General features: G+C 42.0%; 1 protein-coding gene across 15 annotated transcripts in view; it reads left to right on the top strand.

Annotated features, from left to right (window-relative positions):
- The first annotated feature begins 358 nt into the window (after positions 1-358).
- Positions 359-18282, top strand: part of WDR20 (WD repeat domain 20) — a 51483-nt gene continuing 33559 nt past the window's right edge. For 2 of the 15 annotated variants that reach the window (XM_036411721.2, XM_036411713.2), the window contains exon 1: positions 373-705. In XM_036411721.2, coding sequence (XP_036267614.1) covers positions 457-705 — 249 coding nt within the window. In that variant the 5' untranslated portion in view covers positions 373-456. Of the gene's footprint in view, positions 706-18282 lie in introns of all 15 variants that reach the window. The other 13 variants (XM_045571976.1, XM_036411712.2, XR_004983346.2 and 10 more) reach the window with 13 other exon arrangements.

Here is an 18282-nt window from a genome sequence, read left to right as displayed (position 1 = left end):
TTATAATAACATTGGGGCTCCGGCTCCCCTCCCAGCAGAAAGGGGGGGCAGCCAGACAGCTCTCTTCCTCAGCGCCTCTGGGTCCCGGGGTGCCTCGGGTCCCAGCCCGCCCTGAGCTCGCCTACAGCAGCCGGGTCCCCCCAGGAGTCTCGGGACCCGCAGGGCCGAGGGTGCGGGCGGGGCCGGCCTCACCTGCGCCGCCGAAGGGCCGACTCAGGCCGCGCCCAGGGGCGGGGCCGGCGGCTCCCCGCGGCGCGCGGCGCGCCAGGTGAGCACGCCTGCGCAGTCGCGCCGTAAACAAGCCCGCCCCTGCCCCTGGGCCCGCCTCCGCCGGGCCGGCTCGCGGGGTGGGCGGGGCCCGGAGGAAGGGGCGGGGGGAGCGCGCGAGCCCGGGACGGCGCCTGCGCGGTGGGCGTGATCCGGGCACTTAGGGCAGGATGAACGCTGCTTTCCAAGATGGCGACGGAGGGAGGAGGGAAGGAGATGAACGAGATTAAGACCCAATTCACCACCCGGGAAGGTCTGTACAAGCTGCTGCCGAACTCGGAGTACAGCCGGCCCAACCGGGTGCCCTTCAACTCGCAGGGATCCAACCCTGTCCGCGTCTCCTTCGTAAACCTCAACGATCAGTCTGGCAACGGTGACCGCCTCTGCTTCAATGTGGGCCGGGAGCTCTACTTCTATATCTACAAGGGGGTCCGCAAGGTACCGACCCGGGCGTCACCGGGGCCGCCGGCGGCGTGGGCAGATGCCGGGAGCAGGGCGGTGACCGCGGGGGCCAGGGTGACCGCCGCGCTTACTTTTGAGTGGGCCGGCAACTCCGCCGGGGTGCTCCTGCGGACGGGGGGCTCCGGAGAGCGGGGCGGGGGCGGCGGGAGGGCCGGGGGTGCAGGGTCCCTTCCGGGAGGCCCCCGGGCCGCCGCCGCGCCTCGGGCAGGGTCCGGCAGGCGCCGCCGGGCTCTGACACGGCCCGGGAGCGGGCCTGCGAGTCCCCGGAAGAGGTGGGGTGGCCGGCTGCTGGCTGATTCGGCCTCACCTCCCGGCAGCGCTGGAGTCTCGCTCCGGGTTAGAGAACGGGCGGCCGGGGCAGGGAGCGGAGGACCGGAGCCTGGGTCCGGAGGGACCCGCTCGGTCCCGGCGCGACGGGCTGCTCCACCTGCCGCCGCACTGACACTTCCTGGGCGTCTCTCCTCCTGGTGTCAGCGCTCGCTCTTGACTGAAGCGCCCGGGGGAGGGCCGCTGTCACTGTCTCGGCCGGCGGAGCCTTCCTCCGGGGGGGGGGGGGGTTTGCTAAAAGAGGGTCAGCTGGGCCCTGGTAGTTTGGGGTGGCTCATGAGCCCAGGGTGAGGTCGAACTGACGTTTGCGGCGAACCGAGCTGGTCCGCAGGGGTTCCGTGAGAGCGTGCCCGGATCAGCCTCGCCCAACAAGTCAGACTGTGTCCCAAACAGGGAGGGCTCCTCTGCCTTAAAAGCGACTTTACAAGAACCATTCTTGGCGGGCGGCTTAACAGTAATTCCGTGAAGCATGCAATCATCCTTTAAAAATATCTCTTTTAAAAGAAGCAACTTAGTAGAGCTTTTCTTTCATTAGCCACGTAACTTTGTCCTCATTGAGAACTGCTTTAGGGATATGTGGTCTTTGGACGCTGGGAAGGCGGAGGAATGTAGCACACCCACAGCACCTAGGCATGGGGAAAGGCGGGGACCGGTTAACTTATAAATGTGTGGTTAGTGTGCAAATAAATTGTGCATCTCGAAGAGTGAATATACTCTGAGATTTAATATATCTAGGATAGTAGGGAATGACAGTGTCTAAATGTAGCAAGTTGTCTTACCTGTTCAAGGTGAATCTTTTTTAAGAGTTTATAAGTTACCGCTGTGTTTGAGATATGTTGTTACAAGTGACTGACAATAAATCGCTTGACTGTATTTTTTCTCTTTTGGAATCGGGAGTGTGTGAAGTCATTAGTAGTCGAGGAACAGAAGTTTTAGTCCTAACCCCAACTTTGTCACTTACTTGTTGGGTGACCTTGGACGAGTTATTTAACTTTCCTATCTGCACCGCTTTTAAAAGAGAATGGTGTAATACACACATTTAATTTATAATATCATGGCTGGAATGAACTTTAAAGTCCTGAAACACTCAGTAGATGTGAAAAAGAGTTAAAATAAGCATTAAGAGTAACTGTCAAACAGAACACTGCTATCTTGACATGGATAGGACTGAACAAATTAGCCTTTTCTCTGGAAATAAGTTTAGAATTTTAAGTTAACACCTATTTATATAAAAATAAGCAAGTGCTTAAAAACTAAGTTTTCTAGCAATTACTAATGTAAAAAAGATTTACCCTTTTTTTTTTTTTAAGTTTTCTTTGAACATATATTATTTCTGAAGCATTCTAGTGGGAAACCTTATCTGGATCAGGTAGCCCCTGTTTCATCATAAAAGCAGCTTCCTTGCCTAGAAGTGTGGAAACAGCGTTCTCTCTTAGTGGGATACTATTCAGTGAAGGGTGAAACTAGGAGAACTTTTCAAAACTACACCAAAACATTATTTTAAATAAGACAAAATCTTGAACATGTAAATTTGCCTTTAGCTGCATAACCTATTTGGGCACTTTAATTTTTTTGTAAAATTTCATTTTCATTTGGTAATATCTTGTAATACATTTACATTATTTGGTAGACATTTCAACTTTGTCTAGCCATTATAATTAAATTTTTTTTTTTCATGAATGAGTTTGCATTTATTATTTCTGAATATAAGTGATAGTTTCTGTGACTGTTTTCTGATTTTAAAATAGGGCAGATAGTGTTCCTTAATCAGAAACCAAAATTTACTTTAAAAAAAATATATATTTTATTGATTTTTTACAGAGAGGAAGGGAGAGGGATAGAGAGCTAGAAATGTTGAAGAGAGAGAAACATCGACCAGCTGTCTCCTGCACACCACCTACTGGGGATTTGCCCGCAACCAACGTACATGCCCCCGACTGGAATCGAACCTGGGACCCTTCAGTCCACAGACCGACGCTCTATCCACTGAGCCAAACCGGTTTCGGCCAAAATTTACTTTTTAAAAAATGTTTTATTTTATTTTATTGATTTGATAGAGGAAGGAAGAAGGAGAGATAGAAACATCAGTGATGAGAGAATCATTGATTGGCTGCCTCCTGCACACCTCCTAATTCATAAGTCGACAATCAGTCACTGAGCCACACTGGCAGGGCCAAAATTTACTTTTTGGGGTTAGGAGTTGTGAGTTTTTGACAGTTGGTCATGTTGACTTTTTTTTTTTTTATTTTTTTTTTGCCTTTGGGGCGTATAAAGTTTCACAACAAATTTTCAGATCATTCAGAAGCTCTGATTTGGATGAAGACATTCAACTTAAATCTGCTTATAAGCTAAGTAAAAATAGGACTCTTTAAAAAACTTCCTGAAAGGAAGTATGGACTCATGAGGAATGGAGAGGGTGAGGATGCAGTCTAACAACATGTAAGCTGAGAGCTGTAATTTTGGCCCTTTTAAAACATTGGCAGGTCAGGTTCTAGAGTTAAAAGGGACCTCAGAGTTTGTGCAGCCTCACCTCGGAGAAAACCAAGGCTAGAGAGCACGTGCAGACCTGAATTAGGGTTTTCTCATGGTAAGGAAAAGGAAACAGCTGAATCTAAAGAACTGCCTTAATGAGAAAAGACGGATCAAGCCTTTTGGACAAGGATGCCTTATACTCTGAGCATTTCAGAATTTACCCCAGCATTTTGGCGTATGTTATCTCATTGATTCTTAAAAACAATCCTTGAGGTAGATGAAAGCATCTTTTCACAATCGAAGTGTTTGGAATGGGCTTCCTTGTGTGAAGAGATGTAGTGTTATGAATTTATGTTGCTTAACTCAAGGTAATTTAAACATTGGTTTAATACTGATACTAATAATTTCAACAAAGATTGAGAGACTACCATGATAACAATTATACTAGGTCAGTGGTCGCAAACTCATTAGTCAACAGAGCCAAATATCAACAGTACAACGATTGAAATTTCTTTTGAGAGACAAATTTTTTAAACTTAAACTTCTTCTAATGCCACTTCTTCAAACTAGACTCGCCCAGGCCGTAGTATTTTGTGGAAGAGCCACACTCAAGGGGCCAAAGAGCCACATGTGGCTCTCGAGCTGCAGTTTGCCGACCACGGTACTAGGTGATGTGGGGGATTCAAGGATGAGTAAGACTGTGTCCCTCTCCCAAAGAACTTTGAACTGCTAGCGTTCAAGCCTCTTTCTGGCATACTTTGCTTTTCTTTTTTTTAAAAAGGTTGTTTTAGGATACAGATGCCAAAGGTAGTTGGGCTTATTGGACCAGCCCTTTAATTTTATGGAGACCTGCTTTTACATAAATGTGAATGGCCATCATTCAGTTCCCAGCTGAAGCATCACTCCCTCTGCAAATCTTCCTAGTCCCAGGCTAGATCAGCTGTTTTCCCTATTACATGTTCTCAGAGCATCCTGTACTTTGCCTTTATAGCACTTTTTAAAATTTGTAATTCTTTGGGTGATAACCATCTTTTCCATAAACAAAAGCTCCCTTAGAATAGAGACCATGTCTTTTCTGCCTTCTCTGTTCCCCTAGGGCCCAGCAGAGTGACCAGCATAGAGTACTTGTTGAGTAAATGACAATAAAGCATCCATGTCCATCTATGTCATACTTTAAAAAGATCTGTAAAAGCTGAAAAACCTATTCAATTTTGAGCCCAAAAGTAATAGTTATTTTTAGTAGTGCACATCTTTTTAAAGGCATTGGAAATTATTGTTAATAGGTTACAAATTAGCTTTCTTACAACTGGGAATTGTGTTGCAAGTGATGGTGAAGTAATGGCACAGATTACTTTTGATCTACTTCTGTCAAACAATGTTACCTACCATATCTATGTACTAACAAACACCCCTTTAAAGCTATACATATTCAGAATTACTTGGCATTCATGTCAAAGACCCTTTGCTCCCTACCCTCCACCTTGAGATTCCAGGCCACAAATGTGCTGCCAGAGATGTTATTGAAACAATTTCTACAATAGATAGGGCACAGAATTACATGCCTTGCAAGGCCTTTTCAATTCTTAAAGTTGTATGATTCTATGCTCAATAATTTTCTTTACACTTTAAAATATTTATTGATTTGAGAGAGAGGGGGATTAATTAATTGTTCTATTTATTTATGCATACATTGGGTAGCTTCTTGTATGTGCCCTGACCTGGGATCAAACCTGGAACCTTGGGCTAGCTCTAACCAACTGAGTTACCTGGCTAGTCATTTTTTTTTTTAATACATATATTTTATTGATTTTTTACAGAGAGGAAGGGAGAGGGATAGAGAGCTAGAAATATCGATGAGAGAGAAACATCAATCAGCTGCCTCCTGCACACCCCCTACTGGGGTTGTGCCCGCAACCAAAGTACATGCATGCCCTTAACCAGAATCAAACCTGGGACCTTTCAGTACGCAGGCTGACGCTCTATCCACTGAGCCAAACCAGTTTCGGCTAGGGCAGTCATTTTTTAAATGAAAATAAATTCATCTTTCTATTGGGAAGATATCTTCATGGATTCATTGCCTACTTGATAGATGGGAATTGGGAAGTGTGGAGTATAGTGAAGGCAAGTTGAACACATTGTGATTCTACATCTTTATGCTGGAAAAAGCTTTGTACTCACCATGCTGAGATGGAGTTGGGGGGTCTGAAGAGTCCATTAATAACAGCTAAAATATTTTTAGAGCCAGAGTTTATCCAGGATGGTGATGGGTTGAGTTGGGAGAGAATGATCATTTGGTATGGAAAATATTCTCTTTGGCAAAGACTGCAGGACCACCTGTTGGTGACTGAGGAATTAATGCTTTGTGGGGGAGGGTGAACTGGATGCCTTTTAAAGCCCCTTTCCTCTCCCTTGACTAGTTTTAGACACTGGATTGCTCCAGAAAAGGTCATGTTCTTCATACTTTTCTCCCCATTTGTAATTTTCATTTCTCGGTGCTCACCATTATATAGTTTGAAAGAGGCTTAGAAGTCTAGAACTTTTTATAGCAAATTTACTTGGAGAAATTTTGTACTTAGGGCATATGCAGAATTGAGTGGAAATGTAGAATTTTTTTCCATTAAGGGCTACTTAATGACTTCTGAAGTAGTAAAGGTTTAGTTATTTGAGGGGAAAGCATCTTAATTGATCACTTACAGCAGGTTTGAGAAACTCATGTGATCCCTTGGTTTTCTTTACCTTGAAACCGAAAATGATGATGAGATTTTAAAATGATGAGTGGATATCAGCATTAGCAAGGACCTCCCAAATATGTCAGTGAAATCCATGACATAGTCATAAATGTCATTCCTTAAGCAAATATTTATGGGGCATGCTTACCAGATAGAATTACTGTTCTAGATGCTAGGTGCAGACACTCTCCACCCTCAAAAAACTTGTCACCTATGTTGTTATCATTGAGTTAATCTAATGTTTATTGTGCTCTGGTAGAAAACTTGAGCAAGAATCAAAACATAGTGGATTTTGCCACTGACTAGTTTGGCCAAATGCCTAAAGAATCTTGTTTTAAAAATAAAAGTGGAGCTGAAACCGGTTTGGCTCAGTGGATAGAGTGTCAGCCTGCGGACTGAAAGGTCCTGGGTTCGATTCTGGTCAAGGGCATGTACCTTGGTTGCAGCACATCCCCAGTAGGGGGTGTGCAAGAGGCAGCTGATCGATGATTCTCTCTCATCGATGTTTCTAACTCTCTATCCTTCTCTCTTCCTCTCTGTAAAAAAATCAATAAAATATATATTAAAAAAATAAAAAATAAAAGTGGAGATTTTTGTAATCTGGTATTTGATGTCTTAGAGAACAACTTAATTTACATATTTATATTTAACATTTTTAAAACATATTTTTATTGATTTCAGAGAAAAAGGGAGAGAGAGAGATGGAAACATCGGTGATGAGAGAGAATCATTGATCCGCTGCCTCTTGCATGCCCCTCACTGGGATTGAGCCTGCTACCTGGGCATGTGCCCTGTATGGGAATTGAACCGTGACCTCCTGGTTCATAGGTCAGTGCTCAACCACTAAGCCCGCCAGCTGGGATAATATGTTTTTATTGCCTTGAGAGAGAGAAAGTGAGAGAGACAGAGAGACATTGATGTGAGAGAGAAACATTTATCAGGTGCCTCCCTTATGAACCTCAACCTGGAATTGAACTTGAAATCTTTTGGTATATAGGACGATGCACAACCAACTAAGCCACACTGGTTTTATTTATATTTAATGAGATTAGTTCGTGCAGAAATATGAAATGTGGACTTATTTGGTTATTTAGGAGTGGACATCAAAAATAGAAATAACTTTAATTAGTAGACATTTTCAGTTTTAACTTTGAGAACATTTTAAGTGGTCTGAGACTATCAGTGACAAGTTACCTTATCCTGTAAACATTTGGCATCTGTTTTCGATACTAGAGTATAAGGTATGTCTTTTTTTTTTTTTTTTTTTTTTTTTTTATACATCTCATTCATCAAGTTTTGTACATTGGAGTTATGTACATTCATCAAGTTATGTACAAGGTACTGCTGTCTGCTGTTAACTTGAAGGTGATTTAAAGTCTGTAAGGAGCTTGTGTTTTTGTACTGATAATTGTTACAAGGTAGAAGGCACTGAAGGAGCATACTATGAAAGGTATTTTGCACCTTATTTTTTTCTGCTTACTGATATAGATTGGAGATATTTCCATATTAGTTAGTGGAGAGCTTCTACACACTTGCTTTATAATCCATACTGTGAATGTGTCATGTTATTTAACCAGATGACTCTTAAATACACATGGTGCTATCTACACTAATAAAAGAGTAACACACTAATTGACCATACCTTTGTGACACCCACCAACCAATCAGGAATGAATATGCAAATTAACCCAACAAATATAGCAGGTTAATTTGCATACATAGGCACCAAGTGGCCAGGGGTGGGGCGGGACACAGGCATTCTGCACCACTCCAGCTGCGTCGGGGGACTCTGGGCAGTATAGGAAGGCGGAAAGGCAGGTCCCACCAGTGCAAAGGCAGTGCCAGCAGCCAGGGGAAGGAAGGCCCATTCTTACACAAATCTTTGTGCATCGGGCCTATAGTAGTAAATAACTTGGCATGTATAGTCGTGTGCACAGATGCAGGTATATCTATAGCAGCGTTTTTCAACCGCTGTTCCGCGGCACACTAGTGTGCCGCGAGATGTTGCCTGGTGTGCCGTAGGTGCAGACAAGACAAGAATTTTATAATTTTTCACTATTTTGTTTACTTAATATTTCATAATAAAGTAATTATAAAATACTTTCTTTGTGTTTATTTGATTCCTATTCAAGAGAATTACTTTATACAATATATAGTCAATATAGGCACAGAGTTAAATTTTTTAACATTTTCTAATGGTGGTGTGCCTCGTGATTTTTTTCATGAAACAAGTGTGCCTTTGCCCAAAAAAGGTTGAAAAACACTGATCTATAGGATGTATTTTTTTTTTCCTATAGGATACATTTCTAGAAGAGGTTGAGGTGCTGCTGGATACAGGGTACTGCTAGGTCATAAGTATTTTTGATAGACATCATCACATTACTCTCCATAGAGAGAGGTTGTGCTAGTGTATATTTGGACAGAGCATCTGTGTCACCACAGCCTCACCAACAGTGTGTTGTCAGACTTTTGCATTTGATCTGATCGGTGAGAAATTAGTGTTGTTTTTGTTTGTTTTTCCCTTGTAACAAAAGAGATTGAGCATCTTTCTATACATTAAGAGTGAAATGTATTTCTTCTTCTGTGAACTCTCTGTTTTATATCACTTGCCCATTTTCCTATTGGATTGCATAATACCCTAATTTTAAAAAGGAGCTCTTTATGTATTAGGGAGATTAGCTCTTTGAGATATGAATTACAGATTTTTTTCTTCCCAGTTTTGTTTTCTGTCTTAAAACTTTGCTTAGGGTATGTGTGTGTGTGTGTGTGTGTGTGTGTGTGTGTATGTATGGTGTATTTTTGCCATGAAGAATTTTCTTTTTTTTTTTTTTAGTTAAATTTATAAATTTATAAGTTTTCTTTTATAAAACTAGAAGCCCAGTGCATGGATTTGTGCACTGGTGGGGTCTCTCGGCCTGGCCTGCGCCCTCTCGCAATTCCAGACCCTTCAGGAGATGTTGGACTGCCGGTTTTGGCCCGATCCCTGCAGGCCAGGCCGAGGGACCCCACCGGTGCATGAATCTGTGCATGGGGCCCCTAGTATGTGTATCATATATTTGGTTAATCTCTTCCTGCCCTCCCCTCTCCCCCCTTCCCTTTGAGATTTATTAGTCTGTTCCATGTTTCCATTCCTGTGCGTTGAACATCTGCCCCCTGGTGGTCAGTGTGCGTCATAGCTACTGGTTGAACGGTTGGACAGTTGCTTAGGCTTTTATATATATAGATTTATAGATAATTTTGACCCATAGTTTTAAATATTTAGGTTTTAACCACTTGACATTCTCCAGAGTCTAAATTACAGGAAAGATTTACATTTTAATATTTGAGAATTAGGTTTAACGGACCTTTTTTGGAAGCGAGAGATGAACATTAGCATGTGCTGTGAAAAAGTTGGTGGTCATTGATTAACTAATGGTCTTCATGGTTTAGCATTCCTCAAATATATTATGTTAGGGATGTTTTGGTTTGTATATAACAGGGAAGCCAACTCAAACTGGTTTACACTTTAAGGGGTATGCATTGGTTTATATCATTGAAAGTTCCAGAGGTAATGTGGGCTTTAGGCATGGTTTGATTGGAGTTCCAGCTCTGTTTGCTGAGATTCGCTTGATTTTGTTTCCCACTGTGTGTTGGCAGAATGGAGGTAGGCATGCAGCAGAACGAGAGCCAGTATCCAGAATGAGAGTGAACAGTGTTTCTTGTCACTTTCTCAGCAGAATAAGGAAGATTGTTGCACAGAAGTCCCCAGCAAACCTCGTTTGATGCATTGCCCAGATTGGATTACCCGCCCATTCCTGTAGCCAAGAAAGTGCTGTTGTGCACTGGTTGATGGACCTTTAGCAAGGGGGATTAGATTATCCAGTCCCCTGATTGGTCTGGAGCCCTCTCTGGAGCAGTGAGTAGATACCAGACAGAAGAATATATGTATAGATAGGCACTGGATAGGGACCCAAGAGTTGCAGACTACACTGAGGATCTCATACTGGTTTGGGTACGGGGGACTCAGACATAATAGACAGTTATTTCGTTAAGGGGAGCTAGCTTATGGTGAGATGCAGCATTAAAGAGGGGAAATAGAGCGCATTCGAGTTGGCATGTTGAGCCTGGCCTAGGCAGCATTTGTAAACCTCTTCTCTTTGCTCTTGCTGTTTGACTATTATCAGTGCCCTTCCAACTTTTCAGTTTTGGAATTTTTTTGTTTGACTCTGTCTTCCCCATTACCTTGTGAATCTTTTAAAAAATATATTTTATATTGATTTCAGAGAGGGAGAGAGAGAGAAACAGCAATGATGAGAGAGAATCATTGATTGGCTGCCTCCTGACTGGGGATTGAGCCTGCAAACCAGGTATGTGTCCTTGACTGGAATTGAACATGGGACCCTTCAGTCTGCAGATCAGAGCTCTGTCCATTGAGCCAAACCTGTTCTGAGACATTCTTCACAGCCTCAAGTCTTGTGCTATTTAGAGTTGTGGGTTGTCCCAGGAGGAGGCCGTGTCTAGTGTTTTGATCCCCTGCCACTGACTTTGGAAGCTATTAATACATTCATCCTTATCCTGATGTCCTGGAAAAAGTGTCCCTTCTTCCCACTTAATTATAGGAATTGCACACTTCCTTACCATGCTCCCCGTCCCCCACTCTGAATTTTGGAATAGGTGTACGCTTAGTAGCAAAATTAAGGGCATCACTAGCTCAGCTAATTAAAAAATGGGGGTGTTATGCTCAGGGCTTTCCCTGATGTGGCATTTTGCTTTCCCATTGAGCTTAGGGAGTGGGGTACAGGTTTGAGCTGGAAAAGCTTCACAGAGTCCCGCCGCTCGAGTGCAAGTGTAGCCTGGACCAGGCCCAGGTCCATTGCCACTCCCCTGGTGTCCTTTGGAGCCTCCGCCCATGGACTCATGCTGCTTTTCTTCCTTCCTCGTGACTGTATACTGACTTCTGTATACTCCTCTGCTCATTGAAGACTCTGGTGTCTGCCTCACAGCCTTCCTTTCCACTGGAGTTCTGCTGTCTCCCTGCATGGTGTCATGTCCACCATACAACCTGTCAAGCACCTGGCTTTTGTTTGTGATCTCTCCTAGTCCCCCTCTGGCTCTTTCCTGTGGCGACACTCTGGGTATCATCATCAGCTACAGTGGCTTCAGCTCCAGCATTGCTAATTTGGATAGAAACAGTTGTCCTCTGTTCCAGTGTGACCTTGGCTCCCACTGCTCTATTTCTCCAGGATCCTGGCTGCTCAGCTTCATGCTGCCAAATCCTTTGGCCACTGTGCAGCCCACACTTCCTTAACACCGCTGATCATCACCTCTTTACTGAAACATTCCTTGTCGTGACTCTTAATCTCAGCTTTTACCTTTCTGGTCCACATCTTTATTTTTAAAAAAAAATATATTTTAAATTTATTTTTATTGATTTCACAGAGGAAAGAAGAGGAAGGTAGAGGTAGAAACTTCAATGATGTGAGAGAATCACTGATCAACTGTCTCCTGCACACCCTACACTGGGGATCAAGCCTACAACCTGGGCAAGTGCCCTGACCAGGAATCGAACTTCGACCTTCTGGTTTATAGGTCAATGCTCAATCACTAAGCCACACTGGTTGGGTATCTGGTCCACATCTTTCTGGCCATTTACTACTCTGCCAGTTCTTTTTCTTTCCCTAGTTTTTTCTGGATTTTCTTAAAACAGTCCTGTTTCGCTTTGTCACTCCCATTATAAGTCTCTACTGTATCTGTATCTTTTCTTAATTTTTTTATTTTATTGATTTTTTTTACAGAGAGGAAGGGAGAGGGATAGTTAGAAACATCGATCAGCTACCTCCTGCACACCTACTGGGGATGTGCCTACAACCAAGGTACATGCCCTTGACCAGAATTGAATCTGGGACCCTTGAGTCGGCAGGCCAAAGCTCTCTCTATCCACTGAACCAAACCAGTCAGGGCTGTATCTGTATCTTTTGTTCCTAAAACTGTTTATGACTTCCCTTCTACCCCCAGAAAAGAGAAAGGTATTGCAATAAATTAATCCAGTGGATATTTCCTTGAAAACAGGAATCCATTACTAGGGCAATTAAAAGTGTCACTACATGTGCTCCAGCCAAGCTCTGTCACCATCTTCTTAAAATTTTTAATATACATATATATATATATATATATGTATATTAAAAATTTTATATATATATAAATTGATTTCAGAGAGGAAGGAAGAGAGAGATAGAGATAAAGACATCAATGATGAGAGAGAATCGTTGAGTGGCTGCCTCCTGCATTATCCCCACTGGCAACCAAGGCAGAAACTGTGACCTCCTGGTTCAGAGATTGACCCTCAACCAATGCACCATACTGGCTGGGCAAAATGTTCATGTATTTTTAAAAGAATGTATGCTCTGTTTGTCAGGCTCAGGGTAACATCTATGTATGTGTGTTTGATCAAGTTTTGAATGCTCTTCACATTGTCCATAGCCTTATAGTTTTTGTGGCTGCTTTATCAGTTCTGGATAGGTCTGTTCAGTGCCTCACTGATTCTGGACTTGTCCATTTCTCTTTGTCACTTTTTGCTTTATATTTAAATTCAGAATCATTACTCTTTGTAGATTGTTCTTCATGTTGCTATACTGTATTTTTTTTCATTATCTCTGCTTTTGCCCAAAATTTTACTTTGAAGATTGGAAAATCAGCTTATTTTTGTTATCATTTGCATAGAATGTCTTTCTATCCTTCATTTTCAACATATTTATGCAGTTTTGTTTTTGATCTGTCTTTCTGGTCCTCTTAAATGTTTTCTATTTCATTGTTATTCATGACACGCACTTTTTCCCTCCCTCCTCTACCTACTTTCACTCCATCAGAAATTCCTCCAAAGTAGATCTACTTTTGTATTCACCGTTTTCACTCATGTTGCCTGGACACTACACAGCCTTCTGACTGGTCCGCTTTGCTTTTGCTGCCCTCTGATTTACTCTCTATATAGTGGCCAGAGTGATCTTTAAAAATGGGAATCTAGTTGTCACTCCCAGGCTTAACATCTTTCAATGGTTCTTGTTGCTTTTAGTATTAAAACCAAAAATATTAACATGGACAGCTAGGCCCTGCATGAGCTGGCACTTCTTACCTTATTATCCTCTCTCCCCTTGACTGTATCTTTCTCACTGTCTTTCTTTTAATTCTTCTAACAAGCCTTACCCTTCTTGCCATAGATTCTTCTGATGTGCTGTTTCCTTTGCCTGGAATGTACTTCCATTCCCTATCCCTTCACCTGTTTAATTCCTACTTCTTTAAATCTTAGTTCATGTCATTTTTGTCCAAGCCTTTTATCCTGACCCCTACGCTAGGTCATGTCTCCTGTTAGATTCTACCAGGTCATCTCTCTAGCACATGTCATGACAATAATAAAATAATTTGAATTTGAAATTCCAAGTTCCTTTTCTCCCCACCCCCTAAACTAGATTGCAAACAAAGGAGAGCTGGTTTTATCTGATCTTTGCTGAATTCCTTATGTCTTGCTTAGTGCCTTTAATTATTATAGCATTCTATAAATATTTGAATGAATGGATAAATGTATAAGTGACTGTCACTTGTTTATTGATGTGGCTAGATTACTATGATAAGTATATTGTCTTGAATATACTTGATATTGGATTAAATATTTCAAGGAATCAGTCTCTGATCTTTCTCATCTCTGTCTTAAGATAACGTACTTAAAAAACAAAAGCTGTTTGTTATGTGAGCCCCATTCATCTGTACCTTACTCCTCTCTTACCCCATGTCCCATATATATCTACCACACCTACATCTTACTGTAGCACCGGCAACAGGGAGGTGCATGAAAGAAAGCTAAGAAATAGGTTGTCTTAGAAGGAAAGTCTTGTAATTATTCAAATCACTAATAAGTTTGGTGTAGAAAGTGAAAGGGAATGACCCCCTCCCCCTCCCTTAAAGTTAAAATTTTAGGGTATGTTAAACTTCAACTAAGGAAAAAAATTCTCGTCTCCCACAGCTGTTTGTGTTTTGCCTGCCAAAGCTTTTTTGGTGCTTGTTATATATTGTAAAATAATTTAGGTTTCCAGTCTCTAATACTATGCCTGGTACCATGTAGATGCTCATAAGTATTTAGAGAATAAAGCCACGTATGTGTTCTTTTTCAACTTTAAAATCCTCTGCAGCTTCCTAATTTAGTATCTAAATAAGCATTGCTTTTGCTGATGGTGTTCATAACCTATTTTAGAGTAGTTGAGCTTTATATGAAGGTGTGATTTTTTGTTTGTTTTAATGAACCTATTAGATCATTGTAGAAAATTCCTTGGACTAAATATTTTGGAGTCACCTGTAAGGTTTTTTTTCCCTTCTTTTCTTAGTCTACTTCCAGTTCTTCAGTAAAGCCTGTTGGGTCTGCCTTAAAATAGAACCAGAACCATGCCATAGCTGGTTTGGCTCAGTGGATAGAGCATCGGCCTGCAGACTCAAGGGTCCCAGGTTTGATTCTGGTCAAGGGCATATGTCCAGGTTGTAAGTTCAGTCCCTAGTAGGGGGTGTGCAGGAGGCAGCCGATCAATGATTCTCTCTCATCAATGTTTCTGTCTCTCTATTCCTCTTCCTTCCTCTCTGAAATAATAATAAATATATACACTCCTTAAAAAAATATACACACACACAGAACCTGATCACCTCTACCTTCACCTTCGCCTCCTCAGTTTAAGGAAGCATTATCTCTCACTTGGATCATCCCAGTGGTCTCCAGATGGGCTCCCGCTTCTCCCCTTGCCTCTAACAGTTTTCTGATGGCAGCAGTGATCTTTTAAACTAGGGGTGTCGAACTCAATCAGAGAAGGGGCCAAAATCTAAAATCCAGCCTAAATCGCGGGCCGAATGGTTTACTGAACAGTCATAAACTGTCATTGTGATGGAAATGCAGCGGAGTGCAGTGATGACAGCACGATGCGGGCCACATTGCAAGGCCTGGCGGGACGGATTTGGCCCGAGGGCCTTGTGTTTGACACATGTGTTTTAAACAGTACAGGTCAAATCGTGTTTGTCCACTGCTTAAAACTTTCTGATGTTTCTTCACATCCTGAGAATAAGATCTAATTTCCTTATTATGAACGGCACCTTCTTTCTCCCCAAACACCGGGAGTGATTTGCTAGCACACTGTGAACACATTCAGCCCTCTGAGCCATTGTGTGTGCTCTTACCTCTAAATGGAATCCTGGCCACAGGCTGGCTCCCTCACTTCTTCACTTCTCTGCCCAAGTGTGAGCCTGCCAAAGAAGCTTTCTTTTGCCCGACCCAGGAAAGCATTACCATCACCCATACCTCAGCCCCTCAGCTCCCTTCCTGACTGGCATTTCTTCGTAGTCCTCATCACTCTCTAATACACACTGATTATCGATGACTGGCTGTACCCTCCTACAGTCCATGGCAGGAGGGGGCTCTGTCTGCATTGCTAATACCCTAGTGCCTACACAGTGCTTCGCACATGTAGTGGAACTCAGTAAATACTGTTAAGTGAATAGTGATAGGAATTTATCTGACTAACTTAGTGAGAAATCTTCATTTAGGACATAGGTATTATGACTTCTCAGAGGTATATTTGATTTCTTAAATAGGTGATAAATCCACCTGGTTCAAAATTCAAAGGTCATTCAGTAATGTCTCATCCTGTCCCCTAGATCCACTGTCTCCCTCAGAAGTAACTAGAGTTAAGTCTTGTATATATTTCCAGACATGGCCTGTAGTTTTACAAAATCACAGATATAATCTTCTCCGTTAAATGCAGATTTTAGCATCTGCATTTTTTTCATAACTTTTTTATTGTTGTTGTTTTGTAAAATGTATTTTGGAGATTATTCTTTGTCAATGTGTAAAGAGCTTCTTTATTTGGTTGATGGCAGCACAATGTCCCATTGTACAAATGTACCACAGTCTCTCTTTGATGGACATTGAAGTTGTCTCTAGTCCACTGTGTGGCTCTACAAACTATGCTGCAATACATAGCCTTGGTCAAGTATCATTTTGCCATGTTGCTAGTATATCTGAGGACTAAATTCCTGTGAGTAGGAATTGCTGGGTTAAAGAACATGTGTATTTGTGGTTTTGATAGACACAGATTGCCTTCCACAGCTTGTACCAATCTATACTTCTGGCATAGTGTGATGTTATTTAATCTTTGCCAGACTGACAGATGAGATATGATATAACACCATCACTTGTGTTTCTCATTCTATGAGATAAGCATCATTTCATATACTTAAGAGCCATTTGTATTCTCTTTCCTGTGAGTTGTCCATGTCCTTGTACCCATTTTCTGCTAGGATTTTGGTTATTTATTTATTTTCTGTTGACCTGTAGGAGTTCTTTTTTATGTGGATTAGCCCTTAATCTTAGTCTGAGTTGCAGACATGCAGACATTTGGTTCCATTTGTCAGTTGACTTATGGTTTTGCTTGTGGCATTTATTTCTAGGTAGAAATTTCGTTTTATTTTTTTAATAGAAAAATGTATTAATTTTTTCGCATGGCTATGGATTTTGGGTCATACTTAATCCTACCAGACCTGAGTCCCTGAACCTAACTGTCCCCTATACCTGGGCTCCTGAGCATTAAAGAGAAAAAATCAACATGATATAGAAAAATGTTAGTTACATGCAAACAAGTGGTTAGAATAAGATGGAACTTGGAGACATTGTAGAAAATAGGTCTAGGCAAAGTACTGAAATTTAGGTACAGCAGCAGATTTGGAAATTACCGAAAAATTGGTACAGCGGTCTGTACCCATCTCCTAACTATATTTTTAAACATTCTCATGGTTTCTTGGTATTTTTGAGTTTCATTATTTACATTTGGTATCTCTTTGATACTGCTGAGATTATTCTGGTATAAGATGTGAGATGAGGTTTCAAACCACTTACACACACACCACACACGCACAAGCTATATTTGTTTTGTTAATCCTCTCCTGAGGATATTTTTTCTATTGATTTTTAGAGAGAATGGAAGAGAGAGAAGGAGGAAGGGAGGGAGGAGGGAGAAAGTAATGGAAACATTGATGTGAGAGAAACATATTGATTGGCTGCCTCCTGCATGCACTCCTACCAGGGCCACACCCCAACCAGGACTGCACCCCAACTAGGGCCACAGATGCAGCCTAGATACTGGGAATTGAACCCAAGACTCTTTTGGTGCATGGGCTGACACTCTAACCATTGAGAAACATCAGTCTCCTCCTTTTTTTTGGATCAAACAATTAGGATTTCTTGCTATTTCTTGATCTCTATGTCTTATAGGAGGGATAATTTGTCTGCAGTTTTCTGCTGGACTCCGAGTGGTGGAGAACAGTGGGGCTACATCCAGTGTATTTTTCAGTGTAAGTTGTGGTTATGTTTTATCAATGTTGACTTAAAAAGTGGGTGAAATGCAATCTACTGGTAAATTATACATTGTTTTGAAACAGATTTTGTAGAATTTTTATTTGGTAAATATTGATAAGATTAATAATAACGAGGCAATGTTAGCTCGTTAACTTAAGAAACATGTTTAATACATTATATAAAACTAAAGAAATGATTTCTCTCACTTATTGAATGACTCATGTTTGAGGCCTCCACTCCCTTGACTAATGCCTACTAAAGCCAGTTCATAAGGAGAAGAGTTTAGTGATGGCTTGAATCTCAGGTGGTTGTGTTTCTCCTGTCCAGTGGACTCCCTGTGTGGGCCATCATATTGCAGAAAGAAAGCTTTTGGCTATAGTGATAGAGGGAGTTTTGGGATCACCTGCATCAGAATAACGATGGTCTTTCACTGCTTTTGCTCTTTCCCCCCCATTTCCATACCTCTCAGTCTGGCCTTACCTATGGTCCCATTTCTGCTGCAATGCCATTTTTACCACGTGACTAACTCTCCCAGGATTTGTAAGTCTCACTCTTCTAAAACCATCAAACCCAAGCTGAGTGTGATAAGCATGCTAGCCAACCAGTGGCCTCTTCAAAAGCTCTCTGCCCCTATTTCTGTGGTGATCAAGATGGCCAAGCTGAGAC

This window comes from Pipistrellus kuhlii, unplaced genomic scaffold (assembly GCF_014108245.1).
Source record: "Pipistrellus kuhlii isolate mPipKuh1 unplaced genomic scaffold, mPipKuh1.p scaffold_m20_p_41, whole genome shotgun sequence".
NCBI classification, from domain to species: domain Eukaryota; kingdom Metazoa; phylum Chordata; class Mammalia; order Chiroptera; family Vespertilionidae; genus Pipistrellus; species Pipistrellus kuhlii.
Note: the sequence above shows the minus strand (reverse complement) of the source record. Positions and strands in the feature narration are given on the sequence as shown.